General features: G+C 37.4%; 1 protein-coding gene across 2 annotated transcripts in view; it reads right to left on the bottom strand.

The window, feature by feature from the left end:
• DDX42 (DEAD-box helicase 42) overlaps window positions 1–25133 on the bottom strand; it is a 35138-nt gene extending 10005 nt beyond the window's left edge. The window contains exons 1-9 of one of the 2 annotated variants that reach the window (XM_072939405.1): window positions 24623–25133; window positions 14705–14941; window positions 12667–12817; window positions 8415–8476; window positions 7039–7075; window positions 6042–6191; window positions 2481–2585; window positions 894–1013; window positions 28–204 (exon numbers count right to left, since the gene is read on the bottom strand). In XM_072939405.1, the coding sequence (XP_072795506.1) occupies window positions 28–204; window positions 894–1013; window positions 2481–2585; window positions 6042–6191; window positions 7039–7075; window positions 8415–8476; window positions 12667–12817; window positions 14705–14925 (1023 nt within the window). In that variant the 5' untranslated portion in view covers window positions 14926–14941; window positions 24623–25133. The remainder of the gene's footprint in view (window positions 1–27; window positions 205–893; window positions 1014–2480; window positions 2586–6041; window positions 6192–7038; window positions 7076–8414; window positions 8477–12666; window positions 12818–14704; window positions 14942–24622) is intronic. The other variant, XM_006199306.4, reaches the window with a different exon arrangement.
• Between the last annotated feature and the right edge of the window lie 138 nt (window positions 25134–25271).

Genomic DNA, 25271 nt, shown 5'->3' with positions numbered 1-25271 from the left:
AGGGGGCATTCTACATAAAGCACATACCTGCTGGCACAGCTCCCTAGTAGGACACACAATCACTGCAATTGGTCCATCACCTGGTTCCAATTCCTTCTGGTCCATTATGTGAATCAACATGGGCCAGATAAAGGCTGCAGTCTTTCCACTGCCTGTTTTGGCAATACCAATCATGTCTCTACCACTTAACGCCACAGGTACACCCTAGAGGGAAAAAAAGTATCCACTCTAAACTTGCAGTCTTAAATGTATACTGAAGGAAATCCCAGGGAAGGGTAAATCACTATTAATGACATTTCTTTCCAATGGAACAAAAATATCCTGGGCTATGCATACTGGCTATGGAATAATGAGAAATACCTGGCATTCCCACAAACAATTTTTAAGAAATAATAATATCATTGCTAAGATTTTAAAAAATTTACCCCCTTGAGAAAGTACAGACTACCTATCTCATCTATATACCGAAAATTTTCAATAAAATTCATATATAAATGGAAAACAGAAGCTATTACTTTCAGTTATAAATGAGAATTTTCAAGTCAAGGATGGAGGAATCCTCGTCATTGGCTGTGCTAAATTTGTCCACACACAAATGTTTTTTTGTTCGGTTTAGGCCTAATGAAATATATTCTTCAAGACATATTTTGAAATATGTCATATCCTATTTTCAAGACATTTATCAGACACAAAAGAATATTTCCCAGATCCTTGCCACTTAACAGTAGTAAAAATTCACTTTTGCTTTTTAATTTTTAAAGTTTTCAAAAATACTATCCATGTCAATACAGTTCTGTACTAAACACTGTTTTACTGCTTTGACTTGTTTATAAAATAAATATAGTCACTGAATGTCATTCTACTTCATTTTCCTTTCAATATGTTTTACTTACCTGGCACTGTATTGGCGTGGGCTGTGTGTACTCAGATTTCCGAATCTGGTGCATAAGTTGTTCATCAAACCCAAAATGAGCAAAACTACTTCCTGGTCTAGGAGGTGCAGCACCAGAAACCTAGAGACAAAGACAACTTGCAGGAATGACTTGTACTTCAAAATAACCAGCACCGAAAGTTCAACAATATCCACCTGTATCTATCTAGCAGTTGGTTCAGTATGAAGAAGTGAAAATACAAGTCTGCAACCAATAGCCTACACTGTCTGAAAAGGTAAAACTCAAAATAATAACAGATCTAAAACTTCATATAAAAAACTCCAAGATAAAACTTCTGAGAAAGCAGTCACATGATTTTAAAAGATTAAGGGCCTAGAAATCTCTTAAAATTAATTTTCTCATAAGAGATAAAAAGAAGTAATGTTCAATGAATTAGAAGTCATTAACTTTTTTTCATCTGTATAACTATTAGGTAGTAGCAGGAAAAAAAATTTACTCTTGAAATAAAATGAGGAGTGCAAATGAGTTCCAAATAAGACATGTCTATACCAACTGGTTATAAAGATATAATCTACTGTCTCCAATCTGCTATTCCTGAAGAATTAATGTCCCACTTAGTGACAGTGCAGACAATGCCAAACGTTGTTTCAACTGTACCCAGGTGAAGAATGGGGCTCCACCTCCATGCTGACTCCAACAGTGGTGACCTTTCAATGTTTCTCTGGTGATGCTGATATTTCTAATCAGCATTTCACTTAAGTTTTTTTTGAAGGGGCACTTCTTGGAAAATAGGCAAGTACGTGCACGCACATGTGCACGCACGCACGCGCACGCACACACAGAGCACCCCCGACAACCACTCACCCACCCCTTAGAAAACACAAGTTCAAAAATCATGTACCAACTGGTAAAGCCAGAAAGTTGTCCACACCAAAGCAGACACCACCATATTATCTGTATGTTTCACGTAACATCTAGCATCACCCTAAACAGTGTGGCCAATGTGCAGCCCAAAGATTTTTAGTGAACAATTTAAACTATTATTCTGATATTAGTGCATGCAGATTTTTTAGAGTTGTTAGTTTTTTCTTCTAATTAAAAAAAGTGTGCCACGTATAATTTGAGAAGCAAGTGTATCTTAATTTTGAAATATTCTAACATTTCCCATGTTAGTCACCTCCATTAATCTTGTTTCCTCTTCCTGCAGATGGGAACCCCTTGCTTCATCTCTAGCCCACCCAACACAGTTCTTAGCACATTGTTCTCACTGCAGAAATACTTACTGGTTTTAGTTTTAAGGTCACATGACCTATTGTTCCAACACAACATACAAAGTTGATCAAACATATTCATACAGCATTCATGTGTGTCACATGAAAGAAAAAAATAATCATATCTTAAAATATCTGGAAGACTAAAACAATAAAATCAAGACACAAGAGCTCAAGGATCTAATTATTACTCTATCAAAGAGAGTTCAGGGACCATTAAAAAAGAAACTAAAGGTTACTTTAATTTGGATAAACAGCAATACTAACTCCGGACTTACTAATTTTAATATGCACGTTGCCTTAACGACTGACTTACCCGAAGATTGAGCTTATGCCGCAGATCTATTAGCTGCTGTGGGGTGAGGTTGGTTATCTCTTCATGCTCATTGTAAAAATTTTTTTCAAATGGTGGATAGTCAATCTGCAGGTCCAATTATTCAAAGTTAGTCTAGAATTCAAGAGTCAATCCTGTAAGTTTGATTTTAATGCAAAATAACCTCTTACAAATATTATACAAGTAAAGCCATAACCAGCTAGAGAACAAAGGAATTCATTTATCCATGACAAAAATCCCAAAAGTACAGCCAGTACGTTCTCTTATTCCCTTTTTCAATATAAACACAAATCTACTTCCTAAAGAGACCCTTAAGAACACCTCAGATTTGGACAACTTTGACACAGACTAAGGAATCTCTAATGCCAAAGGACTCAGATATTCCACATGTAACAGATCTAGGCATTTAAAAACACTTCTAATATCTAGGCATTTAAAATCACCTAGATCTAGGCATTTAAAAACACTTCTAATATTTCCTTTGGGGAGAGCTCTGCCTTTAGTGGGAGTTCTATTCTTTTTGATAACATGGAACTGTTTACATAACTTTTAAATTATATGCTCAAGCATTTCCAACTCCAAAGAGGGAATAAGTCACTTTTGCTACTCTTTTCACAGCCTACTATACTAATAATACAAAACATTAGCATATTATTACATATGAATTTGGCTAAATGATTCTCTTTTTGACATGATATGTCTACAATAAACTTATTTTTTAAGAAGAACTTAAGACTTTCATAGATGGTCAAAACTTCATAATCTTGGATACAGCCTAAAATTAATTATCTTTCTATGTACTATCAACAAAAAATAAAGAAGTATAAAGTTTTCCTTTGGCATTATTAATAGGATCTTTGTTATGCTCCCTACAATGCTGCACACTAAGCTGTTAACAGGATTTTATTTAGTTCTCTTCACTTACCAGAATGGAAGCTCCATTAGAGCAAGAATTTCTGCTTCGTTCACAAAAACTCACAAATATGTAAATTTTTTACACACACACGTTTTTGTATCCAAAAGAAAAAAAGAAGAACAGAAAGAAAGGGGTATCCTGTCCACATTTCTGGTCTCTCCTAGTAGACTGCCCATTTTATTAAGACAACTGTGGGATACCCCACGCATAATAATGACGTTCAAGCACTTTGTCAAGTATCTCAAACATTTTATTAGACAATTATTTCAAATACTTGTATGTTTTCCCTTACTGGATTTTTCACCCTTTATCATGGATATATCCTCCTAGATCAGTTTCACATATTTAGTTTCATTTGCCACCAACTTCTGATGTGGTAACAGCTATGCGAAAGGAAACTGAATATAACCCACACTCCAACCTAGGCCAGTAGTTCTCAAACTTGTTAGTCTCAGGTGCCCTTTACACTTTTTACACAAGTTTTTGTTAATAGAGACTAAATCTATTGATATTTACTGTAGTAAAATTAAAGCAGAGGGGAAAAATTTTAATTTATAATTCACCTAAAAATAACAAACCCAATACATTTTAACATAAATGCTTTAATAAAAATAACTACTTAATAATACTATTCTACATTTTTTCAAATCTTTACTCTTCTGATACTACACTGAAACTTGACAAGCGGTCATTCTTAAAGGTTACTGTCATACTGAAATCTGAAACCGTATCAATAAACTTTCATTTTGTTACATTATAATTCATGGGTCTATCATGTAGTTTGAGTGGAGCTTTTATTCATGCATGATTTTGTAACATACATTGGCCAATTGAAAATACTGGTTCACTGAGGTGGTATGATGATCATCCAAAACATTTCATTATATAATTATATACAGATACACACACACACACACACACACACACACGTATATCACGTTTGTTTATCACCATCAATTTCATTACAACAGACTTTAAATATTGGAAAGCTGTCAAGCTCACTGTGGTGAATTTAAGTTTCCCAAATTCTAATTTTTGTTTGAAAGCTTGAATTTCTACTGTCGACTGAAATAAATGCGCAGCCTAAAGGTTAAGAGTTATGGTTTATTTGGCGGGAGGACTCGAGCCGGGCTGACAGCCTCTCAGATCACTCTGAGGGACTGCTCCCAAGAGGTAGGGGAGGAGCTAGGATATATAGGAGCTTTACAACAAAGACCAGGTAGTTGGAACAACAAAAGATTGCTTGTTATCTAAAGAAAACCAGGCATCTTAAGTTAAAGAATTTAGTGCTTTTCTACGTATGGGAGGAAGAAAACATTTGGGCTCACTGAATTCATTCCTTTGACAAGCACCTAGCTATTTAGGGCCAGTATCCTGTCCTTTCTTATTCTGAGTCCACTCAGAGGGCACCACTGTGAGTGGCTGCAGAGGCTGGGCTGCAGGCCTGTCCTTACTGGGGGGTGGCGGCAGACGCTGATGACTTGGTTTCAGCATTCTTTGTTTACTGACATGGTTGCAGTATTTTCATTCACATTGCAGTATTTTCGTTCACACTATCATGGGCAATAAAAACTTTCAACTGTTTTCCTTAAAGTGTCATTCATTTTCTCAAGTGAAAATGGTGTTCCATGAAGAAAAGCAGCTAGTTCAGCTCACAACTCAAACACCTAAGTGCCTGTCCCCTTGAAACAGCTGTCTTATTTTGCCATGTGATAGAAATGCTTTATTCATTCTTCCCATTTTGTCACATACAATAAAAAGACATGTAACATAAGGGTCAAGATTTAGTAAATAAGAATTTTTACTGTTTCGTCAAGGATATTCTTAAGTGAAGCTGGCTTTTGGTGGGGGGTAACCATGATGGTCTGACAGGGAAGAACACAGTGACAAGAACAGCTGGTACCACTGTCTTGATTCATGCTAAGGTGTCTGCACTGCTTTTATCCACTGGTGCAAATGCTGACACAGTGAAGAAGGCAAATCATCTTAGCATTACTACAAATTCTTCTGACTTTGTAGACTCCCTGAAAAGATCCTTCTGAATCCTAGGACCACACTTTGAGAACCATTGCTTTAGATCTAGAATCACTAGGGTATCCAAGATCTATCTAGTCTGATACTTAACCTGCATGAAATACTGATTTTTTTTTTCTCCAAGTGGATATACTGATATCCTTGTTTCCTTTTCCTGATTTAAGGAACCTGTAATTCTTGGTTCCATTTTGAAGGAATAGCCTCTCATCTGCCCCAGATCTGGGAGAAATAGTAAAGATTTACAGCAATTAAAAAGCAAACGCAGGCCCAGGGACTCACTGTGAAAGAAAGGTGGCAAGCGATGGTGTGGAAAACAAATACAATTGCTTGAAAAAAATTCTTAGCCAAAAATCGAATGTGAGCAAGTAATTCAGCTATACCTTGAACAAAAATATAGGCTATAAAGCCTCAACCACTCAGTCACTTTCTGACTCAATCCCTGGGCAAAGACCTCAAGATCCCAGAGGACAGATGGTCTTGGGATCTAAGGAGTACAAATCAGGAGCACTCAGATACTGGGAAAACCTAAATATTAAAGCTGAAGAAAACTGTACCAGCTTGAAAGAAGAGTTAAACTCAGCAAAACACCATACCTCTGAATGATCAATAGGAGGAAGAGGATCAATGATTTTTTTGGAAGGTGCAATTGGATTTCCATCACTATCATATTCCAAATTATCTTCCTCCTCCTCTTGAACCACACCAGCAGTTGGGTTCTCTGCCATGTACCGAAAATAAGCTTCCTGCAGGAAAGCACAAGGACATAATCATACCCAAGTACAATTGAGAACATTTCTGCTCCTGTAATTAGTGTACACAGTGTACCAGATGACTGCACAGTTTAAATATCTACCAAGTAAGGCAAGACTCTTACTAGCAAAGATTCCTTTAAACAATAGCAGTATTCAGAGGGACAATCAGAGGAAACAAATGAAACAGTTAGTACCATAAAAATGATTTAGCTTGCTTAACAGAAGACATAAATCTGTCTGTTCCACAGCCTTCCTGGGGTGTGGTGTCTAGCTACCCTGCCCAGAGCTGTGGAACACATGCTGTGACTTTACCAATCCAAGTTTGGAAACTGACACTGATTAGAAGGGTCACAAACATGGAAAGGGCTATTGATCACTCTGGTTCCCATCTCACCATCCCACAACTGAATGGGGAAGAAATACTGAAGGACAGTCAGTTAATTAGTGTTTCATCTCGAGACACAAGAATCACAAACGGAGCCCTTAGGAACAGGTAGAGGTTAGATATTGCTAGAGGCTATCCATAGATCCCACACTACTGTATTTCTTGATTTATCAGACTACACGTTAATTTTAATTAAAAAAAAAACAAGCTGAATAAAGCTCATATTTGTTTTTGATGCCATAGGTGATCAAAAGTTCCATCTTCAACATGGGGGAAAGCCACATGAATCTGTATATTACCAGTTGGTCACACATGTAGAAACGGAGCAAGTCAAATGACATTCCCTGCTGAACGTCAGGAATGGCCATTTCAGTGAAGACAAGCTCTAGCTTGTCCCCAGTATAGACTTTGTGGGGTAAATGTAAAAGATAGAAATACTGCATAGGAACTCACTTGATCATCTTCCTCTTCAATGTCATCTCGAATACCCCTGGAAAAACAAGCGGAGAAACAAACTTCCCTGCAAATGTTCCACATACCCAGCTCCACACTTATAGCACATTAGTGTTGAATTCCATACAGCCAGGAACTCTCAACACTAACAATAACAAAGCAGCAATGAGCACAGTGTAAACTATCCATCCATCATATATGCCTGGTTTCATTCTATAAGCTGCAGTTTGCATTTCTTTTGAACATGATATGATACTCCTAGAAACATCAAATTCTAACAGGATATAGGGAGTAAAACTTTTAAAGTTAGATACCCAAGGATCCTAGTCTAGTCTGGTCAACCCCATACAAGAAACACAATGCAGTTGTGAAAAGCATTTTTTAAAGTATGTTTTTAAAAAAACAAACCTGCATTGGGCATACACTAAAAAGAATGTTATAATCTTCTTAATGTGCCCCAGAGTTTCTAGCTCTAGAGTAATTGCATTCAGCCAAAATCCTTGGGGATAGAGAGAAAAATTACATCACCTCTTTAAGTTTGGCACTAAAACTCCCAAACAATTCAAAGAAAACTTTCACCTCCACTTGCATCTCTCAGGAGCTACAAAACTTACGGCTGCTTAGTTCCGACAATCATCCCTTTTTAATCAGACTTTCTGCCTAACCTAGGGGACTTGTAATTCCTAAGGCAAGCAACACCACCAGTATAGGGCAGCTGGAAGAGAACGCAACACAGAGTAAGCACTGAAAAGAGGGCTGAACCTCCTTATGGCACAGGAACTTTGGGGGAAGGGGGCTGAGCACTGACTGCAAAGCAGAGGGAAAAGTCCAACCACGCCTTCTTGTGCTTAGAAGCTAAAGACTTAAGAGGAGTGTCTTCAGCAAGGGAAAGAGAGAGAATTCTTCTCTTTCCCAGAAAATAAAGTATTTCAAGTTCTGACTAGTTGCTAAAGCATGATGTCACCCTTAAATGAATTAGATTACTTATTAATAATATACATAGTATGTTATGATATAATCACCATTACTTCTCAAAAATAATGCATTAACTTCTTTTATATTAGTTATGGGACAAAACTCAAAGCAATGAACCCGAACTTTAGTAATGATGCTCTCTTGACTCCCATTGTAATTCATTCTGTTTACTAAAAATTATTTATAATTGAATACCAAGTATTCTACCAAAAAGAATGTTTTTAATTACTGCAAATGCAAAGTCATCTCTATCAACTATTAAAACATTCAAGATAACAGGAATAACTTCAAGTCAAGACATCTGTGTACTTTAATTTTCTCTATAAACTTTGGTGGTACAGGTTTTGCAATAATGCAGCAATTTTCATGTAACTTTTTTGAAGGAGAAGAAAACAACTTACTTTACGTTTTTCCTTTCCTTGTCCTTTTCTTCAAGTCTCTTCATGTCTCTCGCCGCTTGATCCTAATGAAAAAGAAAAAAGAAAAAAAGGGGGAAAAGAGGTCATATGGAATCAACTAAAAACACTGAAAGGGAAATTTCTTTGTGAAGAATTTTTAGATTTGAACAAGAACCACCATGGTTTTAGCTATATGCCTTTGCTGCAATCAACAATTATTTTTCAAAGAGAAACACCCAACGGTGGGAGGGTATAGCTCAGTGGCAGAGTGCATGCTTAGCATACACAAGGTCCTGGGTTCAATCCTCAGTGTCTCCTCTAAACATCAATCAATCAAAGTACCCCTCCCATAAAAATAAGTAAATAAATAAAGAAAATTAAAAATTGAAAAAAAAAGAAACACCCAAATGTTCTAAAAACTTGACTCACCATGGACTGCATGATTTTTATCTGCAAATATATCATGTATGGAAAAATTAGCAAAACTGCTTGATTGGTCTGTTTTTTAAAGACGACTTACATCAGATTACCAATGGGGTTAGTAAAAAAAAAAAAATGCATATTTCTGGATCTGGCTCTGGAAAGGTGGGACAATTTTGTCCCCAGTGGACATTTGGCAATGTCAGGAGACACTTGGCTGTCACAACTCGGGGTGAGGGACCGTTACTAGCATCTAGTGAATAAAGGCCGAAGATGCTGCTAAACACCCCACAATGCACAGGACAGCCTACAAAGCAAAGAATTATCCAGCCTCACTTGTCAATGGTCCTGAGATTGAAAAACCCTACTCCAAATCTACGAAATCAGAATCCTTGCCAGTAGAGTTAAGTGCATGTAATTTTCCTACTTTCCATTGGCAATTCTTATGCACAACAAATTGATAATTGTTGATCTAAATTAATTCTCTGTTCTATACATGTGAAAATCAAGGTCATAAGAATTAAGTAATTTACCCCAAGGTTAAAACACATTCTGCGAAACTGTTTATTACAAAGCAACATGAGCTTTTCCGACTTCTTTGATTAAAGAAATACCACTATATATTACCTGGCATGGTCAGATTTTCTATCTATTCAAACATTCCTTATTAAGAAATATTTTAAAAACAGAAGTTACACATAAACAGCTTATTTTTCAAGGGACTGGGCCACATATAAGATATACTTCAGGCCATGGCTAAAGTGAAGATGACAAAAGTAGTGCAACATAAGAAAAGGGCCCAAAATTTATAGAACATATTTTTTAAGCCTACATAAATCTTTGTTGAAACACTAGCTAAAAAATCAATCTTCATCTAGTTCAAACACTAGAAAAATTTACAATTTCTAGAAAAGTTTACACTTGATCAGGGATTAATACAGTATTTTGGAATAACACTCTCCCCAAGATCAGACAATATCCAATCTCTGTCCTAAAACCAGTAAAACCCCTTTGGATACTGTACCAAAAAACGCCCAGAAGAATGATTCTATATCAGAAAAATTTAACCCCTCAAAAGCTTCAACTATTTAAAATTCCAAGCAAGAGAATCTGGGCAATTATTGGATATTCCTACTCAAAAAGGGCTACGCCAGCTTGCACTTAACAAAAATTAAGTTTAAATTTAAACCTAGAAAATTAAGAGCTGATTTTTATTCTAACTCATCTCTAGGGATCTCAAGAAATAATGAGAAACCTTTGGGAAATGTCCATAGCTCAAGAAGACGGGAAAAGAAAAGGATATGCGTAAGATATCTCAAACACAACAAACCATTAACTTATTGCCTTTACTTTTGAGAGAATCATTCAACACATTTACTAAATTGCTACCATGCTGCAAAGCACATGTATGTTCTTAGTAGTTTTGGTAAGTATTATGGTAGAAATACACAATGCTACAAGAACTCAGATACGGAATGATAAAGCAGAAAGAATATGGGTTTTAGAGTTGAATCCTGGCTCAGCTACCTATTAGGTGTATATTCTTTGGCAAGTAATTTGAGTTGTTCTAAAACAAAGGCAAGAAACTCAAAATACTTAATGGGTACCAATTTGACAATAAACGAAGTCAGGCCAGGGTAAGAAAAGTTGTATTCTTTTGACAGACATGCTTTACTTGTACTTTAGCAAGGAAGAATATTCTAAAGCATGCTCTAATTTTTCTTGTATCACATAGTCCTGAGTCTTTAATTTTCTGATACTTGATGAGACCTGAGCTCAAGAAAAATATTTCTCCACTGTAAGAAAATTACAACACAAGGGTGATGATAAATGGTTCTAAATGACGGCCTCAGTATCAAGTAAACAATAGGGACTGATGGGACTCCCATGCACTGGAAAAAGCCTGCCGTGTCTATAGCAGGCAGCCATTTGCTCAGCAACAGCCTATTTTTGCCACAAAAGAATGCAGGCCTAGTCTTGCCAGATTTTCCACTTTTCAAGAGTCTGGACTTTTAGACAAAATCTCTCAATCTTAAAAACACTGGCTCACATTTTTAAAAAGCAATGTTTAGGCCAAAACAAAACCACATTTATATTGGATTCTTTATTCCCTTACTTCCTAAGAGGAGAGACGAATTCTGGCTGAAGACTTCAGGAAACAAGCAACTGAGGAATCTAGAAGAATTTTATTTCATAAGCAATGAAGTGACAGGTTCTGAGCAAGAGTTATAGCACGATAAGAAACACACTTTAGTTTAAGTACTCTGTAGCTGTACACCACATAAATGGGAGAGAGGAGAACCCAAAGCAGGGAGAGAATTTAGACCAGGCAAGAATTAATAAGGGTATAAGGTAGGATGACTACTGTGAAAACAAGAAGAAATAGATGCAAAAGGATATTGTAAAGACTGACAGAACTTGGCAAACAACGAGAGGAAAGACAGCATGATGTACTGCAAAGAGCTAGTCCTTGGGACTACTCAGCAGGAAAAATTAGATTTGAGTCCCAGCTCTGCCACACAGTACAATGTGATTTGGGGAAAGGATTTGAATTACCTTAGGGTTCAGTTTTCTTATTAGTTAAAGTTATATTTATATATTTTTTTCCTCTGCCTATTTCTCTTTGTTATTCTTAGGATTAAATAAATCACAAACATGCTAGATTATCTGCTAAGAAGAAAAGAATGGAAAATTAAAGGGAAAAGTTAAGCCAAGGTAACAGTGTGAATATTGCTGCCATTAAGAGAATTGAGGCCAAAAAAAAAAAAAGACCCGGTTGAGAAGGAAAAGATGATAAATCGGGTTTAAGGTGCCAGGGCACACATCCATGTAAAAATGGCCAATATGCGCCTAGAAAAGCAGATGAAACCAAAGAGAGATTATGCGACAGAAGATATTAATTATTCACATACAAGTTACATTTTAGAAGTGGATGAGGTCACTAAGTAAGGTATAAAGAATGAAGATAGCAAGTCAGAACAGAGAACTGTAGGAGAATCATATTTGAGAAACTGGAAAAGGATCACAGGAATGACAGAAAACAGTCAGATGGCTACGTTAGGATTTATTTGGGTCTACTGATGTGGTAGTTACTGTTTTTTTAAGAGTTATAGAGACACAGAGATACTAATGGATGAAATGATTTGTCAGAGACTTCCTTTAATCTAAAAGAGGAGTGGGAGGTATTAGATAACACAAGACTGGCCAAAAGTTGTTAACTGATAAAGGAGGGTGAACGGTATGTTGGGCTCATCTTATTATTCTACTCTTGAATGTGTTTGAAATCTTTCATTAATAAAAAGTAAATAAGTAAATAAATAGAGAAGTCAGAGATGGGAGAAAAGGACAAAATGCAAAATCACAAGAGCCTATGGAGAAGAGTTTTAAGAAGGAAGTGGTCACAAGTTTCAATTTCTACAGTGAGGTCGTGAATGTTGATGGTAAGACATAAACATTAAAAGTGCAGAAAAAAGAATTTGTAATTTTAGCAAGTTCCTAAAGGTTAATTACTTTACATAAATATGTATTTAATAAATCCTAGATTGAATAAGATAACATTCATTCCATTTTAGAATATACCAAGAATTATTAAAACAAAACACACACATGCAGATCTTGAGCTAATATGTTCAAGGGCTACCGTTCAAATTCCTAGACACTAATCATCTCTGAAAACGCTAGAAGGCAAGTAGAAGTCTATTTAAGAAACTACAAAATACAAGAGCAACTCTGCCCCAGAAGGGCCAAAAACCAAATACTGAATGAGGACTAAAGCACGAGGTTAATTTGATCTACTTCTAATTGCTGAGAATTTTAACATAACAGAGATACTTGCCTCCACTTCAGCCATGAATGCCTCTAAGGGATCATCATCGCTGTCAGAATCTACTGGCTTGGAATGAAACTGCTGGCGAGTAGGTGAGTTTTCAGCAGGAATGTAAGGTAAATCAACATTGCTAGAATCTTCTTCCTCATCTTCAAAATATCTAAAAATTAAGATGTATAATTGATAAAGTGTTTAATTTGGGGTCAGGTGAATCTTGCATTTAACAAAAATTTTTATTATGGTATATGTTACTATTAAGAGATTTAAAATATAAAGGTCAAATTGGAGATCTTCAGCCTTTGGCTTAGGATCTAACTATTAAGTATCAAAATACATGCAAAATTCTAATCGCAAAAAAAAGTCACAGCAGATTCTCCATTCCAATAGTGTCTGTTAAAATCACATTTCCAGTTCTGTCAAAAGGAATTAGTTTTCAGTACAAATTTAGTACATCACTGTTAAATAGATATAGCAAATATTAGCATATGTTATGGAAAAAATTACTTTTGTGTGTTTATTCTTTACAATCCTTTAAAAATTTTTAGAGACATATTCATAAGACTAGAGACTTTCTTCAGAAGTGCTGGGCTATTTTCTGAGGACCAACAGAAAACTTCTAGAATTAAAAATAAATGTTTAGGAATACAGCCAATATTTTATAATAACTATAAATGAAGTATAACCTTTAAAAATTGTGAATCACTATGTTGCACACCTGAAACTTATATAATATTGCATATCAACTATACCTCAAAAAAAAAAAGTGAAAAGAAAAAAGAAAAAAAAACCAGAACAAAAAACTCAATCCAAAATCCTCACCATATTAGTTAAGTACTGAGAAAAAAATCTTCAAAGTCTGGAGAAAGCACTACTTTCCCTCTAACAAACAGCCCAGAAAAGAGTATCTATATAGCTCTTTAAAAACTAATAAAACAAAAATATTGTTTAGACTTTACCTCGGAATTAAATGCAATAGTAACACAACCAAATATTAGTTTAAGGAAATCACAACTGCAGCTTAAAATTTTGAAGCATTTCAAGTTTTCATAGGAATATTTCAAAAGCTCTAACCACTGTTATGTGCTACACACACACACACACACACGCATGTTCATTTATATAGTAGTCTCATTTAAAGTATCCCTGAATTGATAAACTGCTCTCTAGAATAATGATCCTTGACTTTGCTGAAACTTAAATACCTACTTCTGCATTTAACTGTTAAATAACATACTAGTTTTTTTTAAATGCTGCTGTGTACTTTTAAAACTCTGTTCTTGAGGGTTTTTTTTAATTAAAAGAAAAAAATCTCAAGCAGTGTCACAACCAGGTTGGAAATAAAAGCAATACAAGATTTCTTCATACTCGGCAAAGAGGGAAGCTACATATAATCTACAGGAATCAGAGCTCAAACTTTCAAACCCCAGCTTTTTATAACAATCACCTTGCTAGATAATCAAGTTAAAAAAGATAAGTGGTACTGAAAAATTGTACTGAACACTGGAATTTGACACAACACTGTAAAATGATTATGAATCAATAAAAATGTAAAAAAAAAAAAAGATAACTGGTAAATAAATATGTCGCCTGAGAACTGTGGGCAAAAATCTGAGATTTTCCTACCACTATTAAGATGTTACAAAGTAAGTTTTAAAGACTTAGGTTTTGAGTTCAAACTATATCTCTACAGGCAGACAACTTCCTATGTTTCCAAGACAATTTATATGGTGTAAATAAAAAAAGTTCAGTAAAGACCATCAAAACCCACATGAATTACTTAAAACTCTTTAACCATATTCAGGTTTCAATGGCTTCAAATCCTTTTCGGAACAAGTAAAAGTAAAGAGACACACAAGTACTGTATTCCTTACGAATGAGTAAACTTGACAAGTTAACTTATTAGGAATGATGCAATTCAGTGAGATAACCAATTTAAGAAGTCGTATTAATACTGGAAAAACAAATGGTTTCTTTGCTTCAATTTCTGTTGATGTAATGAATATCTCAAAGCACAACCTTTGCTAAATTACCAGGAATTACCACTTACGCATTTTCTTCATCAAAGTTGGCCCGTTTAGAACCAATTTTGTAGAAAGAAGGGAGCTGTGGTGGAGCTGACTTTCCAAATCCAGAAGAAGAGCTGGTTGCCCCAAAGGCACTGTGGGACTGTTGTGGGAGTTTTGGTTCCTCCTTCTTTCCAGCACTAATAGCGAAACCTCCAAAGCCAAATCCTCTCTTAGTACCAGGGCCACCTTTATTCCAGTTCATGGTGTCAATGATTGATCTGTTAGGAACAAGAGACATAATACAAATTTTATTTTATAAGGTAAACAGCCCTTATTTTTACATCTCTTCCAACATCTACCTACAATTTTATTTTAAACTTTTGCCTCTCAATTAAAACTTTAGGTTTGTACTTCAGATATGCAATATTCTACCCTAATGAAATGGTCACATTTTCTGAAACACTGAAGAAATTATTATTTTATTGAGATCTCACTCCAAACAGGAATGCATCATTTAATATCATACACTTCAAAAGGATTTGATTGTTGGTTTAACATCTTATTAAGCTGCCCAAAACATTCACAACATAACAAATATTTGAGGGAATCTGACATGCACTAGGCTTGTGTTAAACAACTCAAGATACCAAGATAAAAAGACTTAATCTCTTAATCTTTATTCTCAAGGAATTTATACTCTACCAAAAAAAAAAAAGACAAAAACAACCTACAATTATTATAATATAATGTAATGCTTGCAGTAACAGGGATTGAGGTACTATCAGAAAACCATTCCCAAATTAAAGTTCACACTGTAGTTTTAGCTAGCTAAAAAGTTTTAGCCAGATGTCTGGTAATGACTTCTAAATGAAGAATCAAAGAATCAAAACTTAGATGACAGATGAGTTATTTGTAGTACCTAGGTGATTGTCTCTAAATGGCACCTATAACCCATGCATTTATTGAGCAACTGCCCACTAGAACACTACCCAGGAAGAAGCCATGATTCACTGATATGTTGCCTGAAGTATTCAGTTAGCCTATTGTAAAGGATTACAAAGAAATTTCCTGAACACCGATTAAATCAGTTTAAGTAACACTTTATACTTTATTAGTCTTGGTTCCAAAAAACCTTTTTTAATGACACAACCTAAGTTTTGTAGAAAAGCAGAAAACTCAGAAAGCAAAAAGGAACAAAATTTAAAACTACCTGAAATTTCCTCTCTGATATGCAATTTAGTTGATATCTTTTGCAATTTCTTCCATGCATATATGTACACACACACAAATTTAAAAACAAAAACTGAAACCATAGTGTACATATTTAGCTACTGATTTCTTCACCTAATAACATGAACATCTTTAAATGTTAATAAATCTATTTCTCCACTAGTTTTATAATGTTGTGCAACATATATAGCTGTATCTTTGTGCATACTCTTGATTACTTGCTTGGGATCAATTTTTAAAATGCAATTGCTGAGCCAAAGGGAATGTGCATTCCATGATTTAAAAATTTTAATTACTACTTAACATTTATGGAAAAGTGTCCATTATACATTGAGTAACATGAGAAGGGCATGAACAAGGTGGGTGGTATGATTCACAATGTAACTCAATGTAAAAGCATGTATTACTTATACAGAGATTGCTGGAGGGCTGTTTATCAAAACATTAATAGCAGTTATTTTATTTTTACTTTCTTCTTTGTATTAAAGTTTACCATCAATAAGAAGAGTTTAAATGTTTATAATAGACTCTGAATCCAATGTGGAAAAGAGTTCCAAAAACTGCTTTTTACAATGGCACTGCTGAAGTAGACCACGCTCTACTTTCCTGGTTCCATGCCCCTCCCCCACGTACACCTGGTAGGTTTTGTTTCAACTACTATTATATAGCAGTTCAGTCTGCTAAGTATTAAATTTGATTTATGTTATGTCAATCTCCACCCTTAGTTCCAGGCAGGGACTGTCCTTACTCATTTTAGACCTTCCATAGAAGTTATTTATGGCTATAATAAGCACTTAATAAGTAACAGTTTAGTTGACCTTAAGAGCATTTCCTGCTTTCTTCAGGAATCCCTTTAGGGGGATCAGCGTAATTCTAGTGAGATGAGATTTATTAAGAATATTTACAAGCCAGAAAACTTTACCACCTGATAGTACTGTTTAACCAATCTGTAAGCCTGGCTTTACAAGAGTTGTTCCTAAGCAACAAAAACAATAGATTCTGAATTTAAACCTCATTTTTCCTAGTGCATATAATGTAAGAAGCTGCTAATAAATAAGCCACAGAAATCAGAAAGTAGGCAAAGGAAGGATGGAGGGAAAAAGAAACCTTTACGTATGGGTAGATTTTAAGAATTACAAGAACAAATCTCCTAGCAGGAAAACTTTCAATGGCTTACTAAAAGCTTGCTGAGGAAGGTCAGGCGGCATACTGGGTGCTGGGCACTTACAGATGAAAAATACAGTCCTACTCTCAAGGAGTTCACAGTACAGTTTTAGCCAGCTTTAAAAAAAAAATGACATGTTCTTACAGAGATACTGCACAAAGTGCACTCATCGATGGCCCAGGAGAAGGGTATCCAATCTATGATGAATGGGGTAGAAGGCAGTTTTTCTGGAGATGACACTGGTGTTAAGTTTTGAAATCTGAAGAGGCATTAGATCTGGGAAGAAGTGTCAGAAGAGGGCATTTCAGATTGAAGGCACCGTAAATACTACCACAGAAAACTGGAAATAGTTCAGTGCAGGTGCAGTTCAGTAGGACACTTAGGAAAGTTACAGGGCACATGTTCAGAAAGACAAGGAGGGCTCAGATGAACAGTTTTCTATGCTATGCTAAGAATATACCGTATTCTGCCAGCTATCAGGAACCATTAATTTTAAGCAAAAAGGGGACATGTTTCAGATGAGTGTTTTAGAAAGATTAAATGAGCGATAGTAGGACAAGCTGGACAAAAGGAAGGTGATTAGGAAGTTGTTATAAAAATACAGATGTAAAGTGACAAGGTACCTGAACAATGAAGGAAGTGGTTATGAGGAAGGAGAAAAGGTGGAGATGGTGGATCTGAGTTATTTACTTAGAGATCTGTGAGGAGGAATCAACTGTAGTGAGTGACCAATAACTGGATGTAGAAGCTAAGGAGGAAGGAAGAGTCTAGAATAACTTTGGAGGTTTCTGGCTTTTACAGATTGGGTGAATGGTGGTGCCATTAACAGAGTTGAAAACCTATAAAGCCAGGCATGGAGAAGCAGGAAGATGAGATCAGTTCAGTATCTACAGGAAAGCTAAGGAGAAGTGACAAGGTCTGTAACTAGAGAGAGAGATGTGTGATGGAGCGATAGATTTGATATGAGACACTTGCATTTGAGGCTACTTATGCAGATAAGCAAGCAGAGACAGGGCACAGAGAGAATGACAAGAGGGGCAAAGCAATCGTAGTGCACGTCAACATCTAGAAATGGGCTGGGAAGAGAAGATTATATGGAAACTTGAGAAGGAACAGACAGGAGAATAGTGGAGAACAGTGACACAGGTGGTTGAGAAGTTTTACACGAAGAAAGTAATGCCCAGTGGTAAAAAACTAAAGAGAAGACAGGTGAGAAAAGAAAACGCCTCTGTTGGAGCAATAGGGGTAGGGTTAAGGAATGATTGGTAAGTAAGTGGTAGAGGATGAAGACTAGGCCAAGAGGAATACAGATTACTTTCCAGGCTGTTTAACAATGACAGGAAGGAGAGTGTGAGGTGTTAACTAGAAAAATTTTGTTTAAGGAAAAAGGTAAGCACATTTTTATGCCAAAGAGGAAAAGCCAACAAACAGAAAAATCAAAGATGTAGAATGAAAGGAGAAATCATAGAAACCAGGTGCTGTGGAGACCTGACAAGACCAAAATCTTTAACAAGGAGTAAAAGACTCTTCCCTCACCCCCAAGACTGAGGATAGGAGAAAAGGATGGGCATGACATAAATTAATCCTACTAAATAATCAAAGGGCTCAAATTACAAAAGAAACAAATTCAACACTTGGTTTTAAAAATATGACTTTTCCCACAAACAGGCAGGCTGTGTGACCTTGGGCAGGTGAGAGTTGTTTAATGGCTTACAGACATAAGATGCACAATATGCAATACTTTCTTCTTTAACTCTTGGAGATCTGGGTCAACTCAAAGGCTGAGAACACTTAACTGTCCTCAAACCTTTCACTAGTGTGATCTAGGACACACTGTTCATTTTCCCTAATTAATTGCCTCTAGTAAGGCCAAACAATTGTGCTTTCTATTTATCTCACTGACTAGAATGTTAGCTCCACAAGGGCAGGGACTTCGCCTGTTTTGTCCAGCACTGTATCCTTAGTGCCTAGTGTGTGTATAGTATTCAAAAATTTTCTGTTTAATGAATTAATATCATGCATTCAGGCTTTTCAACATTCATTTTCGGAAAACCATCATCCCCCATTATCAAACCTTGCTATCTAGCTATCTAGATCTCCTATTAAATCTAAGCCAGATCATCCTCAGTGTACCATTAATTCCACACTCTCTTGAGAACAGTTTTTCCTACATTAGTCCATGTATATGGCTATAGATCCTTGACAATCACAGAGGTTTGAGGGACTGTAGCTGATATAAGAACCAAAGACAGAAGATCTAATCTCTGTTTGGTTTTATGATGTTTAAAAAAAGGAAAAAAAAGAAAAAAGGAACCCTCTTTCGCTTGGACTTTTAAGGCTATTAAAATTAATCTGCATCCTCTGAGTAAACACTGTTTGGAGAAGAGACATCTACTAAGTAGTTGATAAGAAAGACAAAACAGTGAGAATATTAAACAATTAATTGTAGTCCTGCTATTTGTGGGTCTCCTCAAAGTTCCCTTTATTTGGTCATATGGGACACACACACATGAACTTCTAAACCTCCTCTCTAGTTATAATAATATGCCTGGAAAATCCTTCCCACAAGCTGGCAAACTCCTATCAAACAGTTCTGAAATATCACCTCTGCTTCCATAAACACTTCTAAAATTGATGACAGGAAAGATGAAAACACACAACAGCTTCAGAGGATACAGAAATCGCATGGCTCCCAATACCCAGGTAAAGTTCACACGTTTCATTAAAAACAACAACCAGCAACAAAAACAATCCAATTTTAAAAATGGGCAAAGGACTTGAATAGACATTTCTCCAAAGATATACAAATGAAGCTTATGAAAAGATGCTCAACATCATTAATCACTTGGGAAATGCAAATCTTATGAAAAGATGCTCAACATCATTAATCACTTGGGAAATGCAAATCAAAACCATTATCACCTCACACTCATTAGGACAGCTACTACTAGAAACAAACTACAACAAAAACTCCCACAAAAACCCAACACAACAGAAAATAAGTGTTGGCAAGGATGTGGAGAAACCAGAACCCTTGCATATTGCTGGGAGGAATGAAAATGATTCGGCTACTATGGAAAACAGTATGGTGATTCCTCAAAAAAATTAATCATAGAACTACCATATGATACAGCATTTCCTCTTCCGGCTATATATCCAGAAGAACTGAAAGCAGGGACAGACATCTTTACACTCATGTTTATAGTACCATTACTCACAATAGTCAAAAGATGTGTAAGTAACCCAAGTGTCCATCAATGGATGAATAAATTCTGATGCATGCTGTAACATGGATGAATCCTGAGGACATCATGTTAAGGAAATAAGCCAGTCACAGAAGGACAAATGCTGTATGATTCCACTTAGGTGTGTAAGTAACCCAAGTGTCCATCAATGGATGAATAAATTCTGACGCATACTGTAACATGGATGAATCTTGAGGACATCATGTTAAGGAAATAAGCCAGTCACAGAAGGACAAATGCTGTATGATTCCACTTATATGTGGTCCTTAGAATAGTCAAACTCATAGACAGAAAGTAGAATGGTACTTGCCAGGGATTAGGTGGGTGGAGGGTGGGGAGTTATTGCTTAATGGGGAGAGTTTCAGTTTTACATGATGAAGAGTTCTGTGGACACTATAGTCGTGATGGTAGCAAAACAGTGTGGATGTACTTAATGTCCCTGAACTGTACACTTAAAAATGGTTAAGTTTTTTTATGTGTATTTTACCACAGATAAAAAAAAAAACCATGAAAACTAAAGAATTAGAATTCCACTTGCACATATATTTTCAGATTATTTTATTCAGTTTATGGCAGAGAATAACACTGTCTAGACCTCAATTTCTACTCTGAAATGCAAAACATATTTGTGAAATTTTAGCTTTTTTCTTTTTAAAAAAGTGCTTTTAAAAATAAAACATCTAATTTGAAAAGAATTATCTGTATAATAGAATTATAAACACAATTTATGAGATCTGCTTTAAAGAGAACCACCTAAGTTTAGTCTTAGAAATAACTTTGTTTTATTCTATAAACACCGATAACCACTTTCTGTTATGTGCCCAGTACTGAGGCACACCTCTCCTTTCCCACTTCCACTATTGCAATAATTTCCTAAAACAACCAACCAGACAACCAACCAAGGCAAAAGGCAAGCTATTACAAAGAGAACCAGGTAAGGCCTCTTTTGAGGGGACAGATTCTTGACATTTGACAAGTAACCCCCAACCTCACAACTTAACTGTTCTAAGAATGTCTTTTATCAGAAAAGTGGTGGTGATATACATCTAGAGGCTGCATCTACAACCAGCAAATACTCCATAATCCAAGAGAAGCAACTCTATGTGGTAAAGTATTAAATGGTGAAGTAATAGAGGGTCAGAAATAGAGAAAAGAGAAAATAAATTTCCATCTCCTTTGGCAGGTGTTTGTTAATACTGTGAAACTAGAGAAAGTCACACTCAAGGGAGGTGAACGTTCAGATGCTCAGCAAAACCTCCTTCCAGGGTGCTCCAGACACTGGGCCCAAACTTCCCTGCCTTACATTTCTGATCCTGTCATTCCCTTCGATTAAATAGCTTTCCACAGTTACTTAGGCTGGAATGAGACAACAAACTACTTTACAAGCACTTGGTGAAGGCTCTTCCCTCCACCTGTATTCCCTCCCCACCACATCTCTCACTATACCTACCTACCTACCGAAGTCCTATTCCTCAAAGCCCATCTCAAATATCAACTCCTAGAACTAAAGCACAAATATGATCCCCCCCAGAGAAGTGGTATCTCCTTCCTCAGACTCCCCTTCTAGTCTTCAAACACCCAACATTTACTCGTAACTATCTGTGTTCTGGTTTTCTCTCTCCGGCTCCATGTTACAAGTTTTATAGTGAAGAAGCAGGCTTATTTATTCCTTTTTTGTTTTCCAGAGAATACACTCATTGTTCATGTTTATTTGATACACGGAGACCCAAGGATATTTACAATTTGGCTGAGGAGAAAAATTAAAGATAACATAAAGTCCTGCTTGATACTGTTTTAGGCACTAAAATGCTGTGGTTTAGCAGAAAATCATAACAGCAGATTCTGGAGCCAGCCTGACTGCGTTTAAGCTCTGGCTTTGCCATTAACTTGATGGGAAACTCGTGGAAGTTATTTATCTTCTTTGGCCTCAGTTTCCTCATCTGTAAGATGGTGAGACTATCACCTACTTCACAGGGATGATGTGAAAAATTGAATTCATACCCAGAAATATACTTAGAACAAAGCTTGGCATGTTGTAAGTGCACAATATATATTAGCTGTCATGTGTATCACTAATAGTTTTTCTCCAGAAATCAATTTCTCCATTGGTAAAAGGAGAATACCAAGCTAGACTTCTCAGATTTCTTTCAAATCAGGAATTCTATATATCAGTGCCACATGACACTTAAGATGTCAGAGATCACCATGAGCTGACAAGTGGGAACAGGCTTCAAAAGAGAGGTAGGAACTCAGGCTAGACACAGAAAGATGCAAGCTGAGTAGTGAAGTGTGAAGGAAGAAGACACTCTAGGCACAAAGCAAATAGCAAAGGCTAGGAAATTAGAGTAAGTGTGGAGCATAAGAAAGATAATTTGGCTAGAGCTTATGTTTTGGGCAATGGTGGAAACTAAGATATAAACTAAATGACTAAATGACTTTAAAAAAACTAAGAACAAGTAATTATAAAATTACATTACTTTATCACTTGTGTTTTTGAAGGGGAAAGTTCTAGTTGATCACCATCTACTATATCTAATAACTTGCCCTGAGACTATCTCACATTATAAACCTGTTAGTTCTTTTAACAAGAATCTGTTAAGACCCAAGAATTTTAACACATTATTCTAAAGGCAAAAATAAGTAAATGCTGGGTTACACTTATTTTAGAAGAATCTCTTTTCTCTGTTGGCTTAAAGAAATTAAAAGCTGATTATATGACTATCAATTTGATAAAACTGAAACATAAAGAACTGCACTCTTCCATGAATTACACATATTATTACAATGTAAGTCAAATCTTACCGCTCCTCTACTGCAAACCTTCAGATAGGTCGTATATCAGGCAGAAGAAAAGTGAAATCCTCACAACAATCTAAAAGGCCCTGATTGTTCTGTGCTCCCCACCCCACCCCCATTCCCATTCTTCCCTGACCTTATCTCCTACTACTCCCTCCTTTGCTCACAGTGCTCCAAGCATACTGGTCTTCTAACTGTTCCTCTAACAGGCCAGCATTGTCCTCTTCAAGGTCTTTACACTTGCTGTTCCCTCTGCCTAATTTCCACAAAAACTAGCTAGGCTCACTCCCTCACCTCCTTCGAGTCTGTTTAAATATCATCGTGTTTGTAAATACTTCCCTGACCACTCTATTTCAAAATGCAACACCTCCCCATTGTTCTTTCCAGCCTAATTTTTTTTTCACCTAAGGCATCAATCATCTTCTAACATACAGTATAATTTCCATATTGTTTTGTCTCTCTTCCCTCCGCTAGAAATTAAGTTTCATGAGAGGAGGGATCACAGACCTAGAACAGTGGGAGGAAACAGACACACAGAAGGTATCAACAAAAATATTTCTGGAATTAATGAAGTGCAGATTAGGCCATAAAATGCCCCTTCTAGGTAAAGGAAAATAGAAAAGACATTTTTTTCCCACTGCTGAAAGCCCAAAAATCAACTCTGGTACGAAAGACTTACTGTTCACCTTCTATGTGCCAGAACTGGGCTTGGTTCTGGAAAGTTAGTGAATTAAGACAGAATCTGTGCCCTTAAGGAGCTCGGAGGTGTGTGCACAGGAGGGAATAGATATAAAAACATCATTTACAGAAATCAATATACATGGGAAGCCAGAGAAAACTAAACGACCGCCTAAAGGAATGAGGGGATAAGGGGATAATGCTTCACGAAAGTGATAAGGCGGCTATGACTCCCCCAGACTCTGGAATAGTACCACAGTTCTTCCTTATATTATTATTGGCCCGTATGCTTGCAACTCCACATAAATTATTTAGTCACGTCAGATAAGCTCTTAAGTAGGCCGCAAAAAAGTTTGTGTGACGATAGTGATGCTAATCACTGATGTACTCAAGGCTGCACAAAGATCACCGACCATGTCTTTTACCGTCTTCCGATTTGGCAACTTTTGCCTATAGGGTATCCCTGATTTGGAGGCTAGCATCTGCCAGCTGCTGACGACCTGGGTCAGAATCCTCCCCGTAGCTATCCCTCTCCTGGAGCCCAGCACCCTGCAAATACCTTCCCTAGCAGGGCGGACGGGCGGGCGAGCGCTGCCTCCGGAAAGCCGCCAACTGGGCCTCCGTAAGAGTTGCGGGAGAAGCGCGAGCCGTGGGAGGACGAAGAGGCTCGAAGGACCCCTCGAGGCTTCAGCCCCGCACTCCCACCCCTCCCCGGCCTCCTGGGCCTCAGATTCCCGGAGGTTCCACTGACTCTTTGTTAAGAGAGCCCGCGGTTCCCTGGCCCTCATTAGGCCCCGCAGTTGCCTCCGGTGTCCCATGGGTTACGGCCCCGAGTCCAGACCCACCTCGCACAAACCTGCAGCTGTGGCTGCAGCGGCAGCTGTTACTACCGCCGACGTGAAGAAAATCCCACAGCCCGAAGTACGCGCGGTACAGGCCTGGTCCCGCCGCGCTCCTCCCTCTCCGCCCCCTTCGCAGCCGCCGCCGCCGCCGCTGCCGCTGCCGCCTCTCGGCCCGTTGCTGACTGGGGGAGGGGAAGACAAACCGGACATGCGCAGTGCAGAGAGCGCGAGCCGAAGGGCGGGGCCTGGGTCTACGGCTCCCGGAAGGCGCCGCGAGTTCCGGAATTTAAAGCTCCAGAATGCCTCCCGGACTCCTCAGACTCTGGCAGGCAGTGCTGCTGATGAGAAGTGTTCATGGCCTGTTGAGGAAGTGGGCCTGGGAGGGAAGAAAACAGCAGTGACAGGGAGCCGCCCCAAAATCATAAGAAAAGGGCTTGGACAGAAACCACATATACATAAAACTGTCGATCCCCTGAACTCCGCTCTTTTGCAAAGAAGACCTGGGCAACATTTCTCCGCCTGCCTCTGGCCACGTGGTCCCGTAGAGCATGGCGACCTTTAGCTTCCGGAGCACGGGTTCAACGTGACGACAGCTTGACTGCACCCTAGTGGAGAGCGCTGGGATCCGCTGGGGCAGTTCCGGCCCAGGGGC

The sequence above is a fragment of the Vicugna pacos genome, chromosome 16, assembly GCF_048564905.1.
Source record: "Vicugna pacos chromosome 16, VicPac4, whole genome shotgun sequence".
In the NCBI taxonomy this organism is placed as follows: domain Eukaryota; kingdom Metazoa; phylum Chordata; class Mammalia; order Artiodactyla; family Camelidae; genus Vicugna; species Vicugna pacos.
Note: the sequence above shows the minus strand (reverse complement) of the source record. Positions and strands in the feature narration are given on the sequence as shown.